General features: G+C 45.7%; 1 protein-coding gene across 3 annotated transcripts in view; it reads right to left on the bottom strand.

Annotated features, from left to right (window-relative positions):
* The window catches only part of CUBN (cubilin), a 198,656-nt gene that overhangs the window by 78,707 nt on the left and 92,323 nt on the right, over window positions 1-27,626 (bottom strand). For all 3 annotated transcript variants that reach the window (XM_083189341.1, XM_083189342.1, XM_083189343.1), the window contains exons 29-34: window positions 25,499-25,680; window positions 11,248-11,422; window positions 9,646-9,827; window positions 2,912-3,068; window positions 1,703-1,819; window positions 1,273-1,383 (exon numbers count right to left, since the gene is read on the bottom strand). In XM_083189341.1, the coding sequence (XP_083045467.1) occupies window positions 1,273-1,383; window positions 1,703-1,819; window positions 2,912-3,068; window positions 9,646-9,827; window positions 11,248-11,422; window positions 25,499-25,680 (924 nt within the window). The remainder of the gene's footprint in view (window positions 1-1,272; window positions 1,384-1,702; window positions 1,820-2,911; window positions 3,069-9,645; window positions 9,828-11,247; window positions 11,423-25,498; window positions 25,681-27,626) is intronic.

The raw sequence follows: 27,626 nt of genomic DNA, 5'->3' as shown, positions 1-27,626 counted from the left end.
CGCGATTTCAATCGCTGGCGCCCTTCTAGGTAAAGAGTACCGAGCATTTTAACATTATTACCCTATTACCCAAGGTTGCTATAATAACAGCATTGTAAGACCTGGGCAAAACAATGCACTAAGGCGCACACACACATTGATCGGAACAATAATAAAAAAAAATCATAAAATGCTCTCCTGCGCCATCTTTTCACATGCTTCCATTCATCCACCAATCAGCATGGCGACATCCATTCACTGTCTGGCTGCCGGCTGGGAGGCAGGTAAAGAATGCTGCCTTGCTGCTCTAGTTAGAGTCAATCCTTTTACTCGTGAATGGTGCTAGATGCCATTGCCGTGGCAACGGAATCCCATTTTGCACCCTTCGCAGGTTGTTTCAGCACAAATTTGTTGAAAATTTCTCGCTACCCTACGTGGCAGTGAGCACTTTTGTGTGAATCCTGACCCCGTAAAGTGCGCCCGCTGCTGCAATGATTTGCATTGGCATATACATCTGAAGTAATGGGATCAACCACACTGTATTACCACCCCCACCCCTAAAATTGTGGGCCCAGTCTGCCTATACATTAAGATGGCCCTGCTTTTAAGACCTGTTTTAAGTTTATATAAAAAAGAATGAAAATACCATGGTGTTGGGTTTTTTTTTTATGACTTGAAGGTAAATCTTCTAAGGAAAAAGAAAATCCTATTGGATAGAGAGTATATTCCATTTTTATCCAAACAAAGTGCCATTGTACCCAATTTCCTTTTTGCATATACATATTCCTTCAAATTCGTTCTTTAGCCAATACTTGACATTAAGATCCCAAACTGTTTTTTCCTAATTTCTTCATACAACACTGCATAAATGTACTAAAATGGTAACTCTATCCAAAAGAAGACAAGTCAGCCATTATTTTATGAGGATTCTGGCAAAGAAGAGACTAGAAAAGGAGTAAGCTCGCAATAAGCCAGACTCGGTTTATTAAACTTTCCAGAGAGCGGCATCACATACATAAATAATTTGTTTAAAAGCTCATAATAATGACGCTGGGATTATTCCCTGGTTTTACTGGAAAAATTAAAAGACACTTTACATCTCGCGGCTCAACTCCCAAATCCTCGCCAATTGTCGCAACTTGGGCCCAGATTATTAGTTACCGCTCCCACCCCCCTGATAAAATCCATTGGCCTCCCAACTCCCCTATATATATATAAATAGAATCTACAGTACATAACCACATCAATTACAATATTCAGATCCCTCTCACATTTTAGAACAAGTGTCAGTACCTTTCGAAGGAGATTCATAATTATTGCCATCTAAAATCTCTACAAAATCTTTCGAACAATTATTTGTATCTTCAGTTTCAAAGTCCGTAAAAGAAATGGTGACGTGGTTAACTGTGGAGAGAGAATAAGACTAATTACACAGCTGATACATGAATGATTACAAGGGATGGGAATGTGTGCGCTCCATTCTTTACCGTGGGAGAGGAGAATTCTACAAACCCTTCCCCTTCCTTAAGTAAGTGAATTGGCACCTTCCCTAATTATTTATATAAGGATATAAACCAGACATCATCTTGAAGACTTTTATTGAAATTCCCCCAATACTGCAAAATATAAAACAATCAACACCAATAAAAAATATAGTGTTAGTGGTATTGTATGTAAGACCAATGATATACATACACAGCAGATGGACGAGTGAGTCACTTACAGGGTTCCTGGGCTTGGATAAACCATGTACAGTTCTGATTGTTTGGGTACTTGGCTGGATATAATGGAGAGGAAATGACTCCGCCGATGGACTCAGTTGTAATAGTGCTTCCACATGCTATCAAAGACAGGGAGGAAATAAACCGAGGTCAGACCATCAGTGGTATTGTTACCTATTATGGTATAAAGCATCATTGCAAACGCTGAGATAATGCATCTTATTTATCCTATTCACATAAAAGAGATGTGCACTTACTATTTATTGCTTATATCAGCAATTTGTAGCACCATGATTTATAAATGCTGATATCCCTGTTTACAAGTGAAACAAAATTGTAACTAAAGCTGGAAATAAGTATCAAGTCGGATATCAGAAGTTACTGCATTCTAGTTTCAAATGTTTATCGCACCCGATATCCAGTCTCAAAAGTGACAGGAGATTGGCGGGGTGATATTCAATTGTGTTCTCTTTTGCGCTGATTGGACCCAGCCAGACCATGCGTGAGACCGGAATGCTGGCCATGATGTGAAAAGTGTAGTTTGAGCGCTCAAACGGGTCACGTCAGTCATTTTGCCCTTGCCACCTTTGGTGGGTGCGAGCTGAAATGCAGCTGTACCCGCCTGAACGGAGCAACAATTGAATAGCTCCAGTGGGCACATGGCAGTGACTGCTACTGGCAAACCAATTGAATCTCTCTCTGGGGGGGGGGGTCAAGTGTTGAATATTACTTGCAACATCTCTGTAGCATTAAAAACTCTAGAATGCAGCAAGATTGTTTCAATAAAGTTATATGTAATCAGTTCTTAAACATGTGCAACGTTATGGCAAAAACTGTGAAGTTGGTCTAGAACTTTACAACTACTGTACATCTTTCCTAAGTTTGTTATTTTGTGATATAATGCCGAGAGCATGTACAGTACAGATGAATATGAAGAAAATGGCCTTCCTGATTACTTAGGGCCAGATGCACTAAGCTTCAAAAGACATAAAATGGAGAGTGATAAACCACCAGCCAATGAATCAGCTCATACCTGTCATTTTTCAAACACAGCCATGTGACATGGCAGGTAGGAGCTGATTGGCTGGCTGGTTATCACTTTCCATTTTATCACTTTTGAAGCTTAGTGCATCTGGCCCTTAGTCTGGTCCAATATTATTAATAAGAGGCTATAAAAAAGTGACTATTAGAAGAAAGGGGGAGAATCTTGCCTTCACTAAAGCTGGCACTAAAGCCTTTATGCTGCCAACTATGATCCGAGCGCAGGCGGACAAACATGGTGCTCTGAGTAGATGTAATTGCACTGGGAAGTTGGTTTCCACAGAGAGTTGCAAGAAGCTGGGCATCCCTGGTTTCACCGTCATAAACCTATTGGGCGAAATGGTAGAAAGAATCAACAGCAAAGCAGAAGAAAAAAAACAATGATCCAAGAGAGAGTACATCAAATCACAGCAGACAACTGACAAAATGGCTGACTACTTGTACTGAGGTAACAGAAAAGACTAACCTGTGGTTTGTCCAAGCCACCGATGATGGGTGTTTTTGGCCGATGGATTTAAAGCAGCGACAGAGATAACTACTGGACCGGCCTGGATTACCATTTATTTCTGTTTGTTATTACTGATTATCAATGGCTTTACTAAACAGGGTTTAGTAAATTTACCCCATGGTTATATCTTTTCGAACAGCCGGTTTGTCTTCAATACAAGCATGAATGTTTTTACATATATAAGACACAGATAAAAACATGATTTGCCTTTTACAATAGATCAGAACACAAGATGGCCAAAACCCCACATTTGTGCTGGGAAAAAGCATTTAAAAGCAAAAAACTTAATGCATACTCTGTATCAGGAGTGACAACTAGCCCGAGATAAACATAAAAGGACCTCAGTATATACAGTCTTTCAAACAGTTTTAGCCTTTAGAGAGCTGTACATATACGGTACATAGAGACTTAATTATGTTTATTTGTCTCCATATTGGGGGGGGGGATTCTGGTTGACTTGCTCGGATGCAAATTTGCATCATTGTAAGTGAACAAGATCCCGCCTCGAGAATGGTGGTATGCCGGCCCAACATTCGCAATGAGCGTACATTCACACTGGCTGCGAATGAATGTTTTACATAAACCACCATTCGCCGCCTGCGGGGTAACACCCACGTCTGTGACCATCGAATGACGTGGAACATACATGCATAGCTTAGAGCAACCTTAGATATGCATGCACATTCGGAGGGAAGTAGGGGGGCAGCTGACATTCGCTGATGTCAGCTGCCCACCCCCCGCACCCACGTCATCGGTTCATTAGCATGAGAGCACCCAGCGTTCTCATGGGAACGCCCATGTGCTAATGGGCCGCCCCCGCCACCTCCGCCCTCCCTTCGCAAGGCTGGTTGTGTGCACGAAGCGAACAGTTTGTTCGCCGTGGTCGCACAGATGCGCAAAGCGAAAACATCAGCTCCTGTGCAAATGCACATGGACTTGCGCATAGACCAGAATAAGGTCCATAATCTGTTAGTCATAAAGGCATTAGGGAGGCGAAACCCCTCACAGGAAATCACAGAACCGTCAAAGAAACACAGATAAGCAAATGGTTGGAAGCAAGTTTCCCACAATAAAGGAAGTGAACCATTCACACATATTTCCCCTGCTAATCCTATCTATCTGTTCCATCTGTATTACATTGTAGCAATATCATACACATATTGTCAGTGACATACACATGTAGATTCAGTGTAGGCGCTTTAGGTGCGTACACACGGATAGAATTGACAAAAGATCTGGTCTCAAATCGTTCCGTGTGTATGAACGATATATCGGACGATGCGCATACCCGACGGTCATTGGTAGAGGTCGCTGATCTTTCCTGCCTGCAGAAAGATCAGCGACCAATCGTTAACGATGTGTACCAATTGTTTCATGTGTATGCACGATGAAGGATTTGGTAGGGCTAATTGACTGGCTCCCTCTCCCTCCACCATCGTTAAAGATCAATCCTTCATGTGTAATCTGTTGCTCAATCGTTCATCATTTGTCACCAAATCGTTTGTGCAGGAGGTTCAGAGGAAATCGTTAACGAGATTGAATCGTTGTCCAAAGCTATCCGTGTGTATGCACCTTTATAGTAGGGGACAGGCCAGCTGCTATTTATGTATTCACTGTAAATGCATCTACATCTATCTGAAAACAATTGGAAGACCTGTTTTTTCCTTATGTTTCTGTGTTTTTAGGGATTGTCCTAGTGATGTCACTGATGATGTCACAGATCTGAACATCTGTTAAAAGAATCACCATAGCGGCTATGTTATGCCGGAAACACTGCCAGCAGCACATATATTACATACAGCTACACCAGTATGCTTATATGTGCTGCAGCCGCCACTGTCCAGGAGTATTTGTAATGTCGGTGCAAGACGACTGAGTCACTCCGACATGTGTAGCACATCATAATTCTCTTTAGATTTTTGTCTTAGTTGTATCAAATATGGGCCCTTATTCAGACCTGATCGCAGTACAAATTTGTTCTCAAAATGGACAAAACCATGTGCGCTGCAGGTGGGGCAGATGTAACATGTATAGAGAGTTAGATTTGTGTGAGTTATTTTGTTTCTGTGCAGGGTAAATACTGGCTGCATTATTTTTTCACTGCAATTTAGTTTTCAGTTTCAACACACCCCACCCAAATGTAGCTCTCTCTGCACCTGTTATATCTGCCCCACCTGCAGTGCACACGGTTTTGCCCGTTTTGAGAACAAATTTGTACTGCGATCAGATCTCAAAAAGGGCCATGGAGTGGAAAGCCACATCTGTAGTAACTGTGAGCAATGCCAAGTAGTACTCATTAATGAGCCTCTCTACCTGTGACAGAGGAGGGTAACTGGAACATAATGGAGCGTCTTAGCCCGTGTGCGCAGCCAGGGGCTACCTTTAGAATGCGAGTGTTTCGCTGTATTGTGAGGAGCTCCCATAATAGCAATGCGATTGCGATTACATTGCGGGGTGGGATTCGACATGTGGGGCGGCCTTGCCCTGTCCCCCCCACATGCTACCACCGGCAGTTGTAGTTTCGCAGTTTTTTGCATAACTACAACTCAATCTGAATTAGGCCCAATGTATGGAGGAAAAAAAAACAGGCAAATTAAAGAAAGCATCAACCATTAAATAGAATCCATAGTTAATAATCCTATCATAGCAACTAAGCACAGTAATGCAAAGATTATTATGCTACCATATCAAGCACTGATGATATTGCAAAGGTTAAAAAGTGATTATAGCAACCAGTAAAAGGACTGGAAGATAGCTGGTGCTTCACACAGCACCCAAAGGGTGAGTAATTGCCTGGTCCTCAGCCACTATAGCGCGCACCAGTTTAGTGTAATAAATGCCGTCAGTTTCTGGAATGGGCACAGTTTGCTGATCTGTGCTTTTGGCATTCTGCGTTCCAGCCTTCAGATATTGGTCCAGGCTGTATAACTTCTATCTGCCACGCCCACATGACCGAATCAGGGTTTTGTCTGATAAATGTCATTAGTAATGATTTGCTAGGATCTAAGGTTATTTCTTGCACGGTGATGTTTGTTTACAATCAGTATATATGTCATTCCTATGCCTCCCCCTTTCTGCTCTGACTGTGACAATGGTAAGAGGCAGGTAAGTTTCACTCCCAGTTTAAAGAAAGACAGTATCTATCCCAGGGCCGCCGACAGGGGGGTGCTGTGGGTACAGCTGTCCCAGGCCCCGGCCTCTGGAAGGGCCCGAGCAGGTCATTTTACTCACAGCAACCCTCCGCTGTGTGCTGCCTGCGCTGCGCTTGGTCCTCAGCAGGTCCCGAAGCACAGCCTGGCTTCTTCAATACAGGAAGGCAGTGGCCAAATTGCTGACTCGGCTTTTGAGCTTGTGTACCATTAGCCAATCAGAGCAGCTGCCGGTACACGAGCTCTGATTGGCTCACCCGCCGGTGCTGCATTTTAATTGTCCTGCTGGCGTCCTGTATATAGAAGCCATGCTGTGCTTCGGGACGTGTTGAGTCGGGCAGCAAGCAAAGGATTATGGGGGTCTGTGGCGGGAGGCCCATGGGGCGTGGACTGAAAATCAGTCCTGGGCTCCAAAATTCCTGGTGGCAGCCCTGATCTATCCTATTATGACTGGAATGCTGAAGGGGTCTTTTTGCTGAGGAAAAAAGAGGCCAGGTAAGAGCCCTCAGCTATCTACAGTGGGGCAGTGTCTAATTTGTAATGCAGCTTAGCTGCCCATGTAATAGAGAGGGCTGTAGAAGTAAGTCAGTGCCATAACAGGGGCTAGATTGTGTGTAAATATTTCTGGCATGTGAAGTGGATGACCCTGATTATGTCATTACACTGGCACCTGTCATGGGCTGGAATATATTAGGCAGTCAGTGAACAGCTAGTTCTTAAGCAGCCCATACACGTCCCGATGCCGGCGTGCGTTGTGGGCTGCAATAGCAGGGATCACATTGCATTGCATTGCATGTGCATGCGTTGTGCATGCAATGCGATGCAATTTGATGAAACCTAAAGTACAAAAAGTATGTGCAAGCACATACTTTTTGTACTGTGCGATAAGGTGCGCGGGAGCGCGCACCTCAAAGCACACATCGGCTCAGCACACTTAGCAGCGTGTATGGGCAGCTTTAAGCTGATATGCTGGTAGCAGAAAACATGGGGAAGCGGAAGGATCTCAGCAACTCCAACCACTGATAAATGGTGATGGGTAGATGCTGGTGTGCTCTTGTGGGGTGCTCAAAACGCATCGATGAGCGTAGGGATTCCCACAGAATTGCTGCTGTAGCACAAATACCTGATAAAGCAGACGTGTACACATAGAAAGCACCTGTAATGGGCCCATAAGAGTAAGAACTGGACCATGGAATAACAGATAAGGTGGCCTGGTCTGATCGCGGTTACTTTTACATCATGTGTATGGCCAGGTGCTTCGTTTACTTGGGGAAGATGTAGCACCAGGATGCGTGGTGGAAAGAAGGAAAGTCAGCAGAGGCAGTGTGAAGATCTGCTGGGAAACGTTGTGACCTGGTATTAATGTTGATGTTATTTGACATGTACCACCCACCTAAACACTGGTACAGATCAAGTATTCCTCCCCATTGCAATAGCAGCAGTATTCCCTTGCATATATGACCTCACTTGCATATATGACCTGATGAAAAGACCATACAGGTCTTGAAACGTTGTCATGGAGACTGTAATTATGCCTTGAAAATGCACCGCTTAATACAGATTCACTTTTGAAAATCCATTTGAGTTCCGCCTGCTATCTCATACTCGGTAGTGTAGCTAAAGTGTGGGTGTCTGTAACCGAAAAACACTGCCATCTGCTGGCAGTGAGTGAAACTAGCTCTTTCACATATACAGAAACACAGAGGAAATCACATATACAGAAACACAGAGGCAATCACAAGGTAGCAGACTCGTTTTCGAAGCTTTTGCTTGATTGGGCAAAAAAAAGAATTTACTTCTTCTTTATATATATTCAGTAGACCTATATCTGAGTGGGCCCCAACAATCCAGCCCTGTATATCTGGTAGGATAATTGGTGTATACATAGCAACTACAGTACTGCAACATTTATTATATGCGCTGCAAATTACACTCTTTCACAATTGTCCTTGTAACCGACACGTGATAATATAACATTTCTCCTGTAATACAATAGGTTACAGAGTTCTGGAAGGCCACAGCACATAGTATCTTCTCCTTGCATTTATCCCAGATTCTAAATGACTGTGCAATTTCAAAGGAACCATTGTCAGGGACTCTGAATGGACGTTTATATCAAAGATGTGGTGGTTAATGAAGATTAATAGATGAGGTTCACCGATTTCAGCCTGGCATGTCTATATTAGGCATGCTCCGTAATTGGGACACACGCAGAGAACACAAACTCAACCCTGTTTAGAGATTTTGTATTTCACAGAGAAGGTCAGAGGGTGTCAGTTCCATCGCTTGGTCGGAATGTGTCAGTTCTACAGCCAGGGTGGCATTTAATTCCAGTCCCTGCTCATAAGAACTCCTTGGGGCCGACATGCAGAGGAAGCACTGCAGCAGGAAGACACCGTTCCCAAGCCTTCCACACTAGGGAATGTTCATAAGCGAAGGGTCATAATAGGAGAGGGGGAGGTAGTTGCAGGTGGTGGTGGTCAGTGTCAGACTGGGCCATGATGGACCCAACAGGGAATGCAGTGATAGGAGTCTATATTAAGGGGTGTGGCAAGTCATAGGAAATATGGCCAGAGGCTTGGTTAACTATTAATGAGCCCCCTTTATAAATATATACATTTTTATTGCAAAAACAGGTCCCTACCACTCGCACACAATAAAAAAATGGGCGTGGCCACACATCAGGGGTGTGGCATTACAGTAAATCACATGCCCCTTTCCACAGAATAGATGCTGAGTGCATGCACAACATCTATTCACTCTTGCTACGGTGTCCCAACTATCCCCACCATGGGATACTGTGGCACAGTGCCCGAAAAAGGGTCCTTAAGAGGTATGCATGTTGGTGATCCTGTCTATCTATATATACTACCTTAATGCACTGTACACGTGATATGTGACACCCATCACTGACCGAACAGTGTCTATAGCACGAAGGGAACTGCACCAGATTTATGAATGTGACATTTATCAAAATGTCTATTGGATCCAGTTGCAATAAATAATTACAATGCTACATCCATTTTCTTACAGCTTATATTCAACTTTCTTTATGTAGGTTCCCTATAGCGAGCTGCGCAGAACATATTGTTCAAGGGAGTAGACAGAAATATATTATGAATGTTAAATATGTTTCTAGGAAGTAACACTTTAGTTACTGAAGTCATTCCCATATAACTAAAATAACAGAAGTTAAATAACAAAATGACTAGTTGCAGTGAAATCACTAATGCAGAACAGTACTTACAGAGACGCTGTCATAGTTACAGTTCCTGTGATATTCAATGTCAAAGTCTGTAAAGTTGAGGGAAACTCTGTGTCCTGGGTCCACTTTAATCACCCAGGAACACTCAGTGTTGTCATTGTAGGGTCTTGGATAATTTGGAGAATGGATATCTCCATTAGTGGCTTGGAAAACCCCACCACAGCCTGAAAACAAATGCAAAGTAATGCCTGGATTATCTGTGCTGGGCCCACAAATCTCATTTACAAATTGGTGACAGCATTTTTCTTTTTTCTATTTTGCACTTCACAAGGAAACAACTAGATGTGCAACTACTGTATACAAGGCCGGATTAAGCCTTTGGGGGGCCTGGGGTCACATTAGACAGGGGGGCCCCCTCCCACTTGTCATTACTGGCCGCAAACTGCATGGGAGAATATTACACTATTAAAACACACAGTAAAGGCAGTATAAACTTGGTTAATGGGTATATATAAAATACCACATGAAAATCCTGTGTTTGTCCCTCTGTACCTTACTCTGTAGGAACCCTGACAGTCTCAGTGCTGCCTCTAATTAAAAACCCCTCCCATGACGAGGCCGCTGCTGCTGCTGTCCTCCATGGGCCTGAGAAGCATGTGATGAGCTCTATAAAGCAGAGCTTAGCACAAGCCTCTCAGCCTCTGACCTCTTGTGCAAGTCTCATGGGACTTAGTCAACTCCCAGTAATGCACTGCACACTTGTGCAGTTGGTCTGTCTTGGCTCCCGATGCTAAGCACTATTAATCATTGTCACATTGGCATATAGGTGAAGCTGCAGCACTACCCCACTCCCACGCACCAAACCTTTAGCTAAAAAAATAAATATTTTTTTTAATACATGCCAACCACAGGGGGCCCCTAGATAGAGGGGGCCCAGGGGTACTAGCCCCCTGTGCCCCCCTTAATCCGGCCCTGATTGTATATACAGACAGTGATCCTGTTCTCTGATCCTTCCAGGTGCCATTACCAATTGCATGATGTAAGTAGAGTATATTGCCTGGATCCATATTACAGATACAGTGGATCCATATTACAGATACAGTGGATCCATATTACAGATACAGTGGATCCATATTACAGATACAGTGGATCCATATTACAGACACAGTGAAGCCATATTACAGACATCGTGTATCCATATTACAGACACCGTGGATCCATATTACAGACACCGTGGATCCATATTACAGATGCAGTAAATCCATATGTTCGAATTTAAATTATATGGCAAACTGTAGTGCGGCACAGCATAAATTCCCTTCTCTATCCTCGCTGTGCCTTACCCATACCTTCCAACATTGCCACACAAAATTAATGCAACATAAAAGTCATGTCTCTGATAGACCAATCTGTATCTAGGAAAGCCCACATTTATGTCATATTTGCCACTGCCCACTTTCAAAAGAGGAAAATTGGGAGGGTCTAGGCAGAATTGGGGCAGATGGGAGATGTGATAAAACCTATAACCAGATTTAAAAAATCTGGCTCGTCCTCATTTACTGAGCTCGTGGCTTATTTAACAACATTATGATATGTCTGAAAGATATATAGGTGGAACTTATAGAACAAATGGAAATGACCTACCTCCAGGGACTTCACGCCAAGAAGCATTGAACCCTTTGCCATTACTAGAACTGTCCGTCTTGAACCGCACTGTAACAGTATTTCCGGTGCTGGAGACCTGCAGAGGATTCCCGGGTGCTCTCGATGTGCACAGCTGAGCCAGACGGGGGGAAGATAATTCAGGACCCCCATAAATCTAAAAGAAAAAAGCAGCGTTACCCAAATGAGGCAGCGAGCAGAGCAATAAATGGAAGACAGCTCGTGTAATGAATAACCCGATCCTGGAGTAGAGGCAATGGCCACTAACGCGTTTCACTACCTGCTGTAGCTTTTTCAAATGTCCTCTGTTATAGTCTTAACATCTTTTAAATTATATTTTCCTATATAGCAAAGGTACTGTAGGCAATACCTTGAGTAGGCAATTACATTTGCTGGAAATTTATTTTATTAGAAGCTTAGAAAATATAGCTAAAACTGGCATAATGCAACAAACTTTAAAACTACAAGTACTGTATATATATATAAAAATGAATAAAGAATATAGGGACAGACATAGCATCATATACAAATCAACATCAGCACAATAATATTGAAAAAAAGGGGTAACACATACTGGAAAAAAAGGGAACGGGGTAGGGAAAAAAACCCAAAACATGCTGTAGGCGCATATGATTAAAACAAAAATAAACATATGGTAGGTACCCAACAAAGGGTATCAATACATTAACTATAGACCACATAACATTGTCAGGGCATAGAACAAACAACTGGATTCTGTATTGGTTTTTGAATCATGTGTTTTTATTGAATTTTCAAATTTACACATACATTTTATACATTAAATCTACTAACAATAAGAAAAAGAAAAAGAAAACAAAGAGAAATAAAAATGAAAATTAAAGTAAATAATTAACAATAAAGAAAATTAATCATTAGATGTGTGCTGCATCATTCAAGAAATGTTGTATCATATTATAACCGATTTTTATACATTTACGTTCTAGTATTAATTATCAGGTTCATAGACATTTGTGGTTTCAAGGTATAGATAGATTGGGGAGTACGTTCTTGGGGACACGTGAGCGGATCCTGGTCATAGATTTTAGGCTATCTTAATTACACAAATTAATTACGTGTTGGGGTCTTGTAAATACAATGCAGAGGTCTGCCATTGGCCCCAAACCTTACCAAATTTCCCCAGGCAGTTCCGTTTAGTGTACATAAATCGCTCATGCGATATAGTGGTATTCACAAGTGCAACCCACATATTGGATGATGGGGATGTGGGGCTCATCCAGGCTCTAGCAATGCATACACGGGCCAGGGTAAGAAGGTTATTTACATAAATCCTCTGGTGCCTAGAAAGTAACTCCTCCAACTCCAGGCCAAAAATACAAATACGGGGGTCATTGAGTGGGGTCTGCATACCCGTATCCCGAATGTTAGCCAGGACAGTTTCCCAAAAGGAGTATACCTGCGGGCAACGCCACAGTAGATGCCAGAAGTCTGCGCCAGGTTCTTGACATTTAGGACAGGTGTCCGAGCCAGTGCCACCCATCTGCATTAGCCGACGGGGGGTCCAGTAGACTCGGTGCAGGATATACAGCTGGATCTGTTGGAACCTGGCCGACGCTGTGGCTTCCTTAGGGGAGCTCAGTATATGGGACCAATCCTCGTCCTCAATAGGCCCTATGTCCACCACCCACCTAGCTCTTAGGGCGTTCAGCTGATCCGTGCCGGAGAAGGTGAGGAGAGGAGAGTACAGAGCTGAGACCCTACCCCGATCCGGGAGTTTACGAATCATTCCACGGACTGGGCTTTCCACCAGTTCAGGTACATTTCCCCTCCATTGTGCACTTATTGCGTGTCTGAGTTGGAGATATTTATAGAAGTGTTGGCGTGGTATTTCATACTTAGACATCATTTGTTCAAAAGAATACAATATCCCATCCTGAAAAAGGTGTCCGATCTCAGAAACCCCGAAAGGCACCCACTCCGCCCCAGCCTTTAGTTTATAGAGTTCAGGGAAGTCCTTATTCCTCCATATAGGGGAGCAGGAGTCTACCACTGGGTTGCCTCTGATGGCCCCCACTGCCAGCCACACTCTACGAGCCTGTTGCAGGAGGGGGGGGAGCGCCGCCAAGGGGATCTTTGCCAATAAGAATTGCAAGGGTGAGAGAGTTAATCCCGCCCTACTCAGCAGGGCAGTAGGTAAGCCCCCGTAATGCGCAGGTGTAACCCACTCTACCAATTGAGCCAGCTGAGCTGCCAGGTAGTACAATCTCAGGTCTGGAAGTGCCAGGCCTCCGTCATAGCGAGACCTACACAGAGTTTTGGCTGCTATCCTTGAACGTTTGCCACCCCAAATAAAGGCGACAATATGTTGCAGGATAAGTTTGAACTGAGAGATTGGGATATATACTGGAGAGTTTTGAAGGATATATAGGAATTTGGGTTGAACAGTCATTTTTATGAGGTTCACTCTGCCAGTGACCGATAGGGGAAGCGTTTGCCAGACACGAGCTCTCTGGCGCAATGAAGCAATCTGTGGGGATAAATTCAGAGCTATAAAATCAGAGGAGGAATGGGAGACCTGTATTCCCAAATATTTAAACTGTGTACACCAACGAAGGGGATAGTTATATGACTCAGGTTGCTGTGTGGTAGGGAGCAAAGGAAATACTACTGATTTTTCCCAATTTATCCCCACCCCGGAGAACCGGGCGAATTCCTTCATTAAAGCAAGGAGTGCTGGGAGGGAGGAGGACATGTTAGTTAGGTACAGAATCATATCATCAGCATATAGCCCAATTTTTTCCTCACTGTTCCCGATCCCAAAGCCCCTGATCAGTGGGGAGGTTCTTATATAGCAGGCCAATGGTTCCACCGCAAGAGCAAATAATAGGGGGGACAGAGGGCACCCCTGTCTGGTCCCCCTTCCCAAGTCAAAGGAGGCTGTGGTGAAACCATTAACCACTATCCGGGCGGCCGGGCCAGAATACAACAGCTTAATCCATGCTAAGTAGTTCGGTCCCATCCCAAATTTAACCAGGACATCCCATAAATAGGCCCACTCCACGGAGTCAAATGCACGGGCCGCGTCCAGTGAGACTATGACCGCATCATCCATGCCCTCTCCAGCCCACTGTATGTAGGTGAAGAGACGTCGTAGATTGAGGGTCGTTGATCTACCAGGCATAAAGCCAGTTTGGTCGGGATGTACCAATTCTAGTATAACCGCGTTTAGACGTACAGCCAATAGTTTAGCCAGTATTTTAATATCGGTGGATAACAAGGATATGGGTCGGTACGCGTCGAGGGATAGTGGATCCTTACCGGGCTTCGGGATAAGGACTATCAGTGCCTCCGCCATAGAGGGAGGCAGTGAGCCCTGTTCCAGCAAGCCATTGTAAAGGGACAGTAGTCTAGGGGCAAAGAAGGCTATATGGGTTTTGTAAACTTCAATAGGGAGTCCATCCACTCCTGGGGCCTTAGAGTTGGGGAAGGCTTTAATTGCCCCCTCCACCTCCTCTAGCGTAAAGGGAGCATCCAGGAAACTTCTAGAGTCAGTGCTTAAACTAGGGGTAGTGATATTATTCAAATATTCGGTCAACTCTACAGCGGTGTAGGTTACCCGGGATCTATACACTTCCTTAAAATGATTATAAAAGGAGTTTGCAACTGGTAGGGTCCCAGTGCTCAACACGCCATCCTCTTGCCGCACGCTGTGCACAATGGTAGGGGGAAGGCTCTCCCTAGCCAAATAAGCCAGGAATTTACCAGATCTATCACCCTGAGTATAGTAATCGTGAGACTGAAACAGTAGGCGCCTTTTTGATTTGTCTAGTAACAGCTCATTCCATTGTTTGTGGACTACAAGCCACTCCACACGGTCCACCTCAAGCCCAGAGGCCAGGTATCTCTGTTCCAGCTCTGCACTCTGCCTCTCCAATTCCACCTCAGCCCTGCGGCTGAAGACTTTTAGCTGTGCAACACGGGTAATCAGCGATCCTCGAAGGAACGCTTTAAATGTATCCCACACTAGTGAGGTGTTTTCTTCTATAGGATTATTAGCAAAAAATTCCTCCCACATTGCCAGTAATTCGGAAGCTGCCCCCATCTGCGTCAGCCAAAAGGGATTAAAGCGCCAAAATTTCGCTCCCCTAGGGCATTCCAGCTCTACCGACAGATATACAGGGGAGTGGTCCGAGACGCCCCGGGGTAAATACTCAGTGGCGGTCACAGACGGGACCAGCCGTCTAGAGATCAGGGCCATATCAATGCGAGAGAAAACTCTATGGGTGCTCGAGAAGCAGGAATAGCAGTTGGCCGATGGGAACCTAAGCCTCCAAACATCCACCAGACCCACCTCAGCAATAAGACGAGCGAAGGGCGTAGCCCCGCTCCGTCCACCGCCAGGGGCAGGCCTCCATCTGTCCAGGGACTCATCCATAACAGCGTTGAAGTCCCCAACACAAATAACTGGGTGTGAGGGAAAGTCCTGCATAAAAGTACACGCTGTATTAATTATTGTGGGTTGATAGGGAGGAGGGTTATATATAGCTAACAATACGATAGGGGAGTCATGCAGGGTACCCGCCAGGAAAACATAACAGCCCCTGGGGTCTATTTGGACCCTTTGGCATCTGAAACCCATATTCTTATGTATTAAAACTGAGACACCTCTAGAGTTAGGGTGAAAGACGGAGTGAAAGGTCCATCCCACCCAGGGTTTTTTAAGAGCTAATACCCGACTGCCCACAAGGTGAGTTTCAAAAAGACATACAATACCAGGGGAATGAGTCTTAAGCTGATTCAATACCAATGTACGTTTAACTCGGTCATTAAGACCCCTGACGTTCCATCCTATGACATTTACCATTTTATATCAGGGGGGGAAGGAAAAGACAGGAGTAAATAGCACATTATTGGTCTGTAATGAGCAGTTCCTCCCAGCCCACATGCCACCCAAAAGAACATATATAGGAGTAGTGCACACATTTCAATAAAAATAAAAAAACCTAACATAACATAAAGAAAATAACAACACCCCGCCCCCTCCCGGCATACCCACCCGAACATAGGTATACTTTTCCCCTAACAATAAACCCTATGTGACCCCTCTAAGGAGTCGTTCTACTAAAAGGAACAATAAACCCCTAAGGGGCAACTATTACTATGGCCTATAGAACATGGTGATCCTGACCACAAGATGTTTGGTCAGGGGGGGGAGTAAACCTCTCATAAAGGAAACATGTCCGTGAGAGTATGTCCCCCACATAGCATTAAAGGTAAAGGCTTTTTTTAGCATAACGGATTATCCCACACAGGTTAGTTACTTCCCCGTATAGCGAGAAACTCAAGTAGTTTAGGGAGGGAGATCCCGGGGAGCCGGCTGTGTGTCCATCCACGTCGAGGCTGCCTGTGGAGAGTCAAAGAAATGGGTTCGAGTGCCAGCAACCACTCGCAGTTGTGCAGGGTAGAGCATGGAGTACTTCAACTGCAGGGAACGTAGCCGCTGCTTAACACCTGTAAACTGTGACCTGGATTTCTGGACCTCAACTGAAAAGTCCTGGAAAGCTGCCACACGTTGGCCCTCATATTCGAGGGGACCCTTCACCCTTGCCAATCTGAGAACAGTGTCCCGGTCTTTATAATGAAGGAACTTCGCAATAAACGTGCGCGGTGGTGCGCCAGGGGGTAGTGGGCGTGTGGGGACCCTATGCGCTCTTTCCACCGCAAATTGGGGGGTGAATGCATCCTTCCCAAACAGGGACACCATCCAGGATTCGAGAAAGGATTCCGGGTTTGCGCCCTCCGCCTTCTCAGGGAGCCCCACAAAGCGCACATTATTCCTCCTGAGCCTCCCCTCCATATCAGTCAACTTTTGCTGACATGTAGACATTTGTGATTCCAGTGCGGAGAGGCGGTTAGGGATAGGTGCAGTGGTATCTTCTAACGTAGAGATCCGGGTCTCAGTCTCCTCTACCCGGTCCCTCAATTTCTGCATGTCCTGACGTATAAAGGATATGTCGATTTTAACCTCCGCTACCATACCAGTCAGGCGTTTCTCCGAGTCAGTAATGGCTTGCAGGAGTTGTGCCAGAGTCACTTCAGTGGGTTCCGCCATCCTGGTTTCAGGGGAGGAGGGCCCAGGGGAGTCCGGTACACTAGGCGGAGGGGGCGCTACAGAGGGAGGGGGGGATGGTGCTCGTTCCTCTCTAGCGAACTTGGCCAGCCGTGCCGCAGCAGTAGAGCCGGTCTTTCGGCCCATAGAACAACAGGAGGACTCCCAAGTGGGGATAGCTACAGCTGTTTCTTGTCACTACCAGAGAGGTTGTCAGCAGCAGGGGTTCTATTTATCAGGTGCCCAAAGTAGCCGGGCTTAGGATCACACCACAGTCAAAGTCACAGCAATGGGTACACGATTATAGGCCCTCTTTAAAGGAGTATAGGATAATGCGTGCTTTTCCTCAGTGGCAGTTACGGCAGGCCGTCACACAAGCAGAGCACAGTAGTAGAATGTGTGTTAGGCTCAATCAGTTCTGTGAAGCAAGGCAGTCCACCCCACCTGCAGCCCCAAGCTGGCAGCTAGTTATATGATGGAGTTATCAGCGTTATTCTGTGCACCAGCAGGTAGCACAGGCTCAATCAGTTCTGTGAAGCAAGGCAGTCCACCCCACCTGCAGCCCCAAGCTGGCAGCTAGTTATATGATGGAGTTATCAGCGTTATTCTGTGCACCAGCAGGTAGCACAGGCTCAATCAGTTCTGTGAAGCAAGGCAGTCCACCCCACCTGCAGCCCCAAGCTGGCAGCTAGTTATATGAGGGAGTTATCAGCGTTTTTCTGTGCACCAGCAGGTAGCACAGGCTCAATCAGTTCTGTGAAGCAAGGCAGTCCACCCCACCTGCAGCCCCAAGCTGGCAGCTAGTTATATGAGGGAGTTATCAGCGTTGTTCTGTGCACCAGCAGGTAGCACAGGCAGAGCAGGGGTATTGCAGTGTCTTTTTTCCCCAAGATGGTGGGGGCAGCTCACTATTTAGCAGGAGCTTTTCACTTGCAGATGGCAGCAATTAGGCAAGGGACTCCAGGACACCAGGACAGTGGGGTCAATCACTACACCCTCCACCCTTCCCCTACTCAAAGGTCGACCTCAGAGGGGTCTCAGGTCCCCAGGTATCACAGTATCTGCAGGGGGGGGATGCCTCCAGAATGGCAGCAGGTACTCACTTTTTGGCAAGCCCTTCAGTCCGTGGAAGCCTGCCAGGAGATCGCAGGCAGTGGGCACAGCAGTCGGCGCTTCCCCTCCGGTCCGTCCCACAGGTGTAGATGTTTTGCAGGAGGGAGGTTTGGACCGTGTGGGAGCCTGTCAGCGTTGGTTTCTCGCCGTCGGCGGCTGTCTGTCCGGGCGCACGCGGAGGCTGCAGGCTTCTGTCAGCTCGCCGCAGGGGGGTCGTCCGTTCCCCGCTCTCTCGCCAGCGAGGGGGGGCCTGATGATAGCGGACACAGCGGGGTCACTGGGCTTCCCCCTCCGGGCGGTGCCGCACAATAAGCAGCGGTCTTGCGCTCTCCTTCCTCCGCTTCCAAAATGGCGCCGGCAGCGTGGTGTAAGCAGGGGGATCTCTCCGGCGCTCGATACAAGGTAACTCCGGGGGCACAGGGGTCTCTCCTTGAGTTCAGTGCATGCAGGGGAAAGGGTGCCAGCTATGCCCACCTCTGAGAGGCTCTTCCCCGCCGACACAGGATTTTTTCAGGATGTTTGGTCAGGAGCAGTGCAGGCACACGTCCTACTCCATTCCCCGCTAGGCCACGCCCCGGATTCTGTATTGGTTAAGAGGTAGAGAAATAATCAAACCACAGCCTCCGCTTAGTCAAAGAAGCAGTGGAAGTGGAGTATTTAAATCCCGTGGTTTCCTACGTGGTCCATGATTTATCCAGTGTTGGGCAATGGGTGATCTAGTGGCAATAAAGATATGACCAGTCAGATATCTGCAGTGTGGTTGTAGAGAGCGCAGGTAATAATGGAGTAGGGCGACTCAGGGCGTACTGGGAGCATAATCCCTAAAACATTTGAAATGAGAATAAATACTTCAAGCCAGAGCTCCTAAAGTTTAGGACAGGACCAGAAATTATGTAGTCGTGTGCCAACCTCCCCAACATTTCTCCAAGTTGAGAGGTGTTGGGCCAGATATAGAGTTAAGAGGTGTTGTGGGTAAAATATAGTCGCTGAGCCAATTCAAAAAGAAGACCCGCACTAGGCGAGTCAAGCAGTGCTTAAATCAATGAATAATACCAAATGGTAAGAAAAATAGCAAATTTTACTGTTAAAAATGCATACAGATAATACAATACATAATTTACATAAAAAAAAACAGTATAATAGATCAGGTGGGGAAATAAACGTAAATTGGAATGAATGAAATTATATTAATGATTAATCAAGTCCCCGCCTCAAATGGACACGTCTGTGTGAATAGTGGTGGTCACTTTTTGGGGAACAGGTAAGTGCACATTACCAGTTGAGGATTTGAATATCCTTTGGAGGTAGCAGAACTGGGAGTCCTCGCGATGGATTGCCACTGGAGGAGATTGGCTCGCTTAGTGTTGTTCAATCCTCTATTTGGAGGTGAGAGAAGGTTTTTCTTGTCTCAATCACCGGAGGGATAGCTAAGATGATGCGCCCAGTTGATCTTACTGCAATGATGTGGAGTGTGGCTTCCGTGCCCAGGAGTGGCTCTCACTGGTGTAGATCTTATTTACCAGGAGTTCCTCAGCACGGTGTCCGCCAATTGGAAAATATCCACAGTGGGAAATAGTGATGAAATAGTGTCCACAGGGAATAAAGGTATTCACAGCGATGTCCAGAGGCTGGGGTGGATCACCTAACGCGTTTCACTGCGTCCTGCAGCTTTATCAAGAGCCAATTCAACAAGCACTAAAGGACGGGAAATTGTAACTATTTTACCTTTTGTAGGTAGTAATATGATTTAGAGGGAGAACGCTTCAGCACCTGAACAGATACTACTGTATCTGTTTAGTGTACAGAAGAGGGGGTGCTTAAGGAATCATGGTACCAGAAATGAATTAAATGGTCATCCCTTCTGTATGGAGGTGATATATAAACAAGTTTTTGTTTGCAAAACACATACGAATCTCAGTGACGGCACATGATACCCCGCTAACTGCCCGTCGGGCAGAAGGATATATTATATGTGTCCCTTTTGCATACGATGTAACATATGCGATCCTAGCAAGGGCTGCGGGACCCGACAAATCCTACGTGCAGCCCATATGATCTCCAGCTCCTATCTGATGCGCACATCAGTACCCCAGTATATCGCATGGCATGGCATTGCATGTCCCGCAATGGCCATTGTACCCCAGTATATCGCATGGCATGGCATCGCATGTCCCGCAATGGCCATTGTACCCCAGTATATCGCATGGCATGGCATCGCATGTCCCGCAATGGCCATTATTATTATTATAATTTTATTTATAAGGCGCCACAAGTGTTTCGCAGCGCCGTACAAAGGAACAATACAGGGAGACAAAGATTGGCATAACATTGAATAAATAACAAAAATACAGTACAAATAAAGAGCACCACAGTTCAATACACATTACAGCTTGGATATAATTAGTGATGAATCAATCAACATACAACTAGAGGCTTGAGGCCAATGATGGAGATGAGTATGCGGACAAAGATGGTCACTGAGTGTTGGAGTATAGGAGAGCTGTGAGTGAAATGTGAAGAGAAGAGGGCTTTGACAACAGGAGGGAAGAGGGCCCTGCTCGGAGGAGCTTACAATCTAGTAGGAAGGGGAGACAGACAGATTACAAGAGGTGCAAGCAAGTGGGTGGTGGTTAGATAGCAGGATGTAAACAGGCAAGGGGTCGGAGAACCATCTGGTTTATGCAGTGGAAGGGTACGCTTTGATGAATAGGTGAGTTTTCAGTGCCCGTTTGAAGCTTTGCAAGGTCGGGGAGAGTCTAATGGAGCGAGGGAGTGCGTTCCACTGAAGGGGTGCAGCACGGGCAAAGTCCTGTACTCTAGCATGGGAAGCAGTGATCAGGGTGGAGGAGAGACGACAGTCGTCGGCCGACCGTAGAGGGCGGGAGGGTGTATGAATGGAGATGAGGTTAGAGATATATGGAGCAATGGAATTAGAGATGGCCCTGTATGTGATTGTGAGGTGTTTGAAGAGGATTCTGTAGGGGAATGGAAGCCAGTGCAGATTTTGTTGAAGGGGAGTGGCAGAATTAGAGCGGCGGGAAAGGAAGATAAGCCTGGCTGCAGCATTGAGGACAGATTGGAGAGGAGCCAGTTGGGATTGAGCGAGGCCGGTGTACCCCAGTATATCGCATGGCATGGCATCGCATGTCCCGCAAAATTGCATGCGATCGCATGCGATTTTCTAGGGTGTGCGATGCCATGACATTAGGTATACAATAATGATATTGTATGTTACAAAAATAGGTTAAATGCACCCCCCACTATCCACACCACCCCGAAGCGTGGCGAGCGCAGCGAGCCCTGCAAGGGGTGGCAAAACGCGTCCTCCGACTTTTTCATTACCCCACTATCCACATCAGCGTGGAGTTGCTCCTATATAGTGTGGTGAGCGCAGCAAGCCACCGAGCCCGAAGCGTGGCGAGCGCACGCGGATTACTTTACATGTATTCTGCGTCCGCTCGCCACACTTCGGGCTCGGTGGCTCGCTGCGCTTGCCACACTATATAAAATCAACTCCATGCCGACGTGGATAGTGGGGTAATGAAAAAGTCGGAGGACGCGTTCTGCCGCCGCTCGCCACGCTTTGAGTTGGCGTGGATAGTGGGGGGGAGCGTTAAACCTATTTTTGGGACATACAATCATATTATTGTATAACTAATGTCATGGCATAGCACCCCAGAAAATCGCATGCGAGAGGTGAGATGCCATGCGATGAGATGGCCCTGGGGACATAACAGCAGTGAATAAATTAACTTTAAAAATCGCAGAATAGCCCTCTACGCAATGAACGTAGTGGCCGCCATGCTAGGAAACAAGTACCATATTTTTTTTTTTTAAACAGATTTAAAAATTTGCCAATACACCATAAAATTGTTCATCTAAGAACACGGTGCAACAGGGACACGACGTAAACACGGAGGATGTATGATTAACTGTGTTTGTGTTTTCTGCTAGATTGCACACTGAAGCTGATGGGTTAAGCTGTTTTTAGTATTTCTTTCTGCCCGGTTAGCTCCATTTATTCGTGGATTTCAGTCAGCATTCCAAAGTTCTGAGCAATGGAATTTGCTTAGCATGATAGAGAATTTTGTGAGCTCAGTCATTGCTATCGAGCATTGTCAGACAGCAGATACAGTAAGAGGGGATTGCTGTCAGGCCATGCTACTCCCCACTGACGGGGAAATCAAAGTATCTATGGGCAGTATTCAATGAGAAAAATTCTCCGTGTTTTATGGCGAGTTTGTGCTTTTCTCGCGTTGGACGGAGACTTTTGCTCTCAAAAAGCGAGCAACCCTATTAAACGTGCACTTCTCGTCGTCTTTCTAAGTGATTTTTGCCGTGTCTCTCCGTGTAGCAATTCTCCATCTTTTCATGGAGAAGTGGAATATTAACTTTTACAATAAAAGGTTTTTTGTTTTAATTTTGGTGTAAAAAAATCAGGAATTGTATTCTGTGAAGGGGCATGCTATTTTTATTCATGTGCTTGAATATATATTTAATAAAAAAAAATAATATATATATATATATATATATATTTTTTTTTTTTACACAGAGCAGCCAGCAGGGGGCCGGGAGCCGAGCCGCTCATTAGATATTCATTAGATATTCATATATTCACTGCACCCGATCATTACATATGCATGATCGGGAGCAGTGAATACCCGGCCCCCTGTTGGCTCTCCCGGGGGGGGCAGCCTGTGCTGCCTGGCTCACGGGGAGCCCACCTCCCCCCCACATACGTTCTTCTGGGGCAGGCAGGGAGACTTCCATCCAGCGTCACCTCATACGCCGGATTGGCTGATACTCGCCGCGAGGGGCGGCGAGTATCAGTCACATTGAATAGTGTATAAAGTGCCGTGGCGGAGAATCTCCAAACATGGAGAATCTCTGTAAAAACACGGAGAGTGCATGGAGAGCGAAACAAAACGCTCGCCATGCACGGAGAATAATCACATTGAATACTGCCCTATGACTGATCACTATCAGAATACAACAGCAAGCTGCACATTATAGAAAACTGACTGTAGTCTTATATTTTAATACTAAACTATACATAGGGAAGCTAGCCTATTATACTACCAGTCTTGCCTACTCTAGCTGAATATCAGAGGGGATACAGTCAGCCAGGGGCGGATTGGGAACTAATAGTGGCCCTGGAAAATATTCCTAGAAGTGACCTCATGTGGGTGTCACCTAATGAAATGTAGGCTTCACCTACACCAAAATAGGCGAGAATAATATATTACTACACCTGTGTGCAAGCCATTGCTTTCAATACACTTGGCAGTCTGGTGGCCCCCAGACCTTTCAGCTGCTGTGAGAAACCGCAAACCTCCACATATATAATATAATAATACCGCCCTCCCCTCACTGATATGGAACACAGACCCCAAAACCTCCATCAGGCAGACAAACAACTCATTACCATATCCCCCAAAATATCATGAATATCCCCACCCCTCCACCAGTGCAGCCAAGAAGCACCCTAGAAATTGTTACACCCCTAGATAGAACCCTGTCTGGTCCCTTTAACAGATCTCACAATAGATGTAGATTGGCGCCAGGCATAAATGAGTATTTGCAGTGTTGGGTAGTTGGCTCTGCGAAAAGGCAAAGGTTGCTTGTCTGGGAAGCAGGAGGGGGCGGGGCTAAAAGTCTGGACAGGTGGCCTCCTAGGTGCGCTGGCCTCCCAGGAATCTTCCCTGTAAGGTATATGGACAATCCGCCCCTGCAGTCAGCACCCCGACAGCATCTCGATGGGTAATTAACTGGGGCTGACTAATTATGCAGCTGAAATGGCATTCTTAGGAGGATATGCAATCTCCCACTGCTATTCTCAACGGGGGAAATAGCGGCAGGGCCCTATTCAATTATGTCTGTATCATTGCAATGAAGAGGGATCACGGCAGAAGGAGCCTGACTTTAGAAGCTGTCGGGGTCGTTCTGACGGTAACGGCCGCGGATTGTAGCGATCCCGGGTGCAGATCGAAAACCCACGGGCATTTATCCGGGCACGCCCACTTTTCGCCGATCTGCAGCCGGGACCTTGAATCCCGCCTGCCGATTTGCTGTTGGGCATAACGCAAATGGCCCTGGATCACGGCTGTTGGAAGGGATGGACAGCCTGATCCGGGACTGCCCCCCTTAGTACCTACACTTTGATATCACTAGAAATCTAAGAAGAGAGGTGACCCATGGTAAAGAACTAAAAGTTTTATAAATGGGCAGACTAGATGCGTCAGCTGGTTCTTATCTTGTCAAATGCCCACACGTAGAGGGACCTCTCAGGCATGAAACCTGGAAATGCGTCCATACAAAAAACTGCTCTTATTGCACCAGATGTACTAAGCTTCAAAATGTGATCAACTGGCGTGTGGTAAACAACCAGCCAATCAGCTCTTGCCGGCATGTTACAGGGTTTGAAAAAGGATAGTTTGATAAACAACCAGCTTCTGTCATTTTTCACACCCAGCCTGTAACATGGCAGCTGATTGGCTGGTTGTTTACCATTCTCCACTTTATCATTTTTGGAAGCTGACTGCTTCTGGCCCATTGGGAGAACTGTCCTTTGCACCTGTATTTCAGCTATTGCTGCTTTATGAAGCAAGCTAAAATTGACCTCTTTGGGCTCGATAAGTGCAAATAAAAACCCCAAGCAAATGAATAATGTAATTTAACTTTGGAGCTAAGACTGCAATTGAGCCCTACAAATTGAATGAACACAGCTCCTGTCCAATGGGGAGCTGTGTTACAAACAACCCACCCCCGCAGTTAGGATGAGATAGAACCATTAGAGGTTACAGCTCTCTCGTCTCCCTGCTACCTGAGCTGTCAGACTTGTAGGGTGCTCCTGCAAAAGTGTACATGTAAGAATCCCAAAACAGATACAGTATGTTATCTAAACATTTTCAATGTCTTTAATTGAAGTAAACTATAACAAAACCAGATTCTTATTGAAAAATTAAACTGACATTTTCATGGTGCACTTATTCATTAAAACCGAACAAATCATTCTTGTATGTATCATCTTACCTCCAGCACATCGTAGTCACATGTCGCGTGGTACTCTATACTGAACTCCATAATGCTGATCTGGATGCTGCTCCCCGGTGACGTGGTCAGGTACCAGACACATTCTTTGTTGTGTGGATAATTCTCAGGATAACCAGGGCTGCTAAAGGAACCATCGGGACCAGACAGATCTCCCCCACATCCTGCAGAAACATATTAGTAGCACAGTAAGGTGTTTGTGCTAGATCATGCACATGACATAGACCCAGGGGTGGATTGGGAACTAAAGGGTCCTGGAAAAAGTTCTAGAAGTGGCCTCACGTGAGCAGCACCAAATCAAATGTAGGCGGAGCCAACACCAAAATAGGCGGGGTTAATACATTATCACACATGTGTGGAAGCCATTGGTTTCAATATGCTTGGCAGTATACTGACCCCTACACCAACTGAAAAAAACACTACACTATGCATACCTAACTACCCTACCACTGCGCCGATGCAACTACATCTGAATCAGGCCCACTGTGCAATGAGCAGTACATCAGAGGGCTGCTTTACCAAGACATCTGTGTTATTGGCAGAGGCGTTTTTAAATCATTTTTAAGAGAGGAGGAGGCCCATGTGCTGCCTCCTCCATCTGGGCCCCCTCCTACTGACATGAGTAGTGCAGCGCTACAGAGTCTGAGCACTAGAACCCTCAGACCCTACTGCGCATGTGCAAATCTTCAGAAAAATGATGTGGCGGAAGCCATTTTTCCTGTGATTTCCACAGCATTGCTGCTGACATCCTAGGACTGCAGAGGAGTTTAAAAAAAAATGGATGCAGTGTGTGCGGTATGGGCACCTTTTGGACTAAAGGGCCCTTGTGCACGGCACACACTGCACCCGTTACGCCACGGGGTATAGGCTGAGACTCCCATACCCAACATTATGAAATACAGATTTTTTCAGCGTGACTGAGATGATGACACTTCTGCTTTCTGAGGGTTCAATAATAATGATGATTAATAAATATTGCACAATATTGGTATAAGGCATATAAAACATAAATGCATTCTGCATTTTCACAACTTTATAACCATAATAATAGTCCACCTGTTCAGAATAGTATAACTGAGAAATTAAGAGACTGAAGAAATACAGAAATATAGGAAGGTTAGACTTACTGAAAATGCTACTGTAAAAAAAGATGTTCCCAGTGGCGGTTCTTACCTATGGGCTGCAGCCCCCTAGGTAAAATCTGCTGCTGTCCTCAGCCTAAAGGCCCATACACACTGGGCGATTTTGCTCTTAAAGGAGCTCAGTTTTGTAATTGAAGTTGCTTTCAGCTCCAAAGCAGCCCAGTGTGTACGGGGCAGTGATGAGCAATGTACGGGGCAGTGATGAGCAATGAGCGCTGATGAGCATCTTTGCTAGTTGTCGGTTTACAACTATCTAACGGATAACCATCTATTCTTTGACTAACTGGCCCATGGTCCAATCAGAACCTGGGGGCGGGACTTTGTGGGTGTCGGTGGGGAGCTATGCTCCGAGTCCTGGCACCTTCTGAAAACAACAACAACAAAATTACATTATGATGTGCCTACGATGGAGGGAAAACATCTGGTTCTCCCCATCGATGGCAAAAGTATTAGTTGGTCATAAACCATTGATGATTATGACTCATCGATGGACAATGGACACTCCTACTACGACTCAGGGAGATCAGCGCTATTTCGGGGAGTTTCCCTGGCATTCAGAGACTCGGCAATGATGATTCACCCTTTTATACATTAGTTAGAAACCAACAGAAAATAGAAACCTAAAAATCAATTGAATGCGATTGCTATATTCTCCACTTCTAATGTGATGGTTACTACTGGTGATAAGGGACTCATCTAAGATCTGTGTAGGACAAATCCTGTCCGGTGTGAGTCACTGAATTCCTGCAGTGCCCACTGTGACTTAGCGATGGCTGTACAGGACAATTACAGCTGATTGGCTGCGCTGATGACTAAGCTGCTCTCTCTGGAACAGGACTGTGGATAATTGAGCCACATTAGCTGCTGCTGCTGTTACCTTCATAAAACCTCTATAGTCACACTGTAAATGTCAGCGCTTTCCCACATTCTGCATTTATAGCCCTGATTCCACTATTCCTGTGCATGAG

The sequence above is a fragment of the Crinia signifera genome, chromosome 5, assembly GCF_055691185.1.
Source record: "Crinia signifera chromosome 5, ASM5569118v1, whole genome shotgun sequence".
Taxonomy (NCBI): Eukaryota; Metazoa; Chordata; class Amphibia; order Anura; family Myobatrachidae; genus Crinia; species Crinia signifera.
Note: the sequence above shows the minus strand (reverse complement) of the source record. Positions and strands in the feature narration are given on the sequence as shown.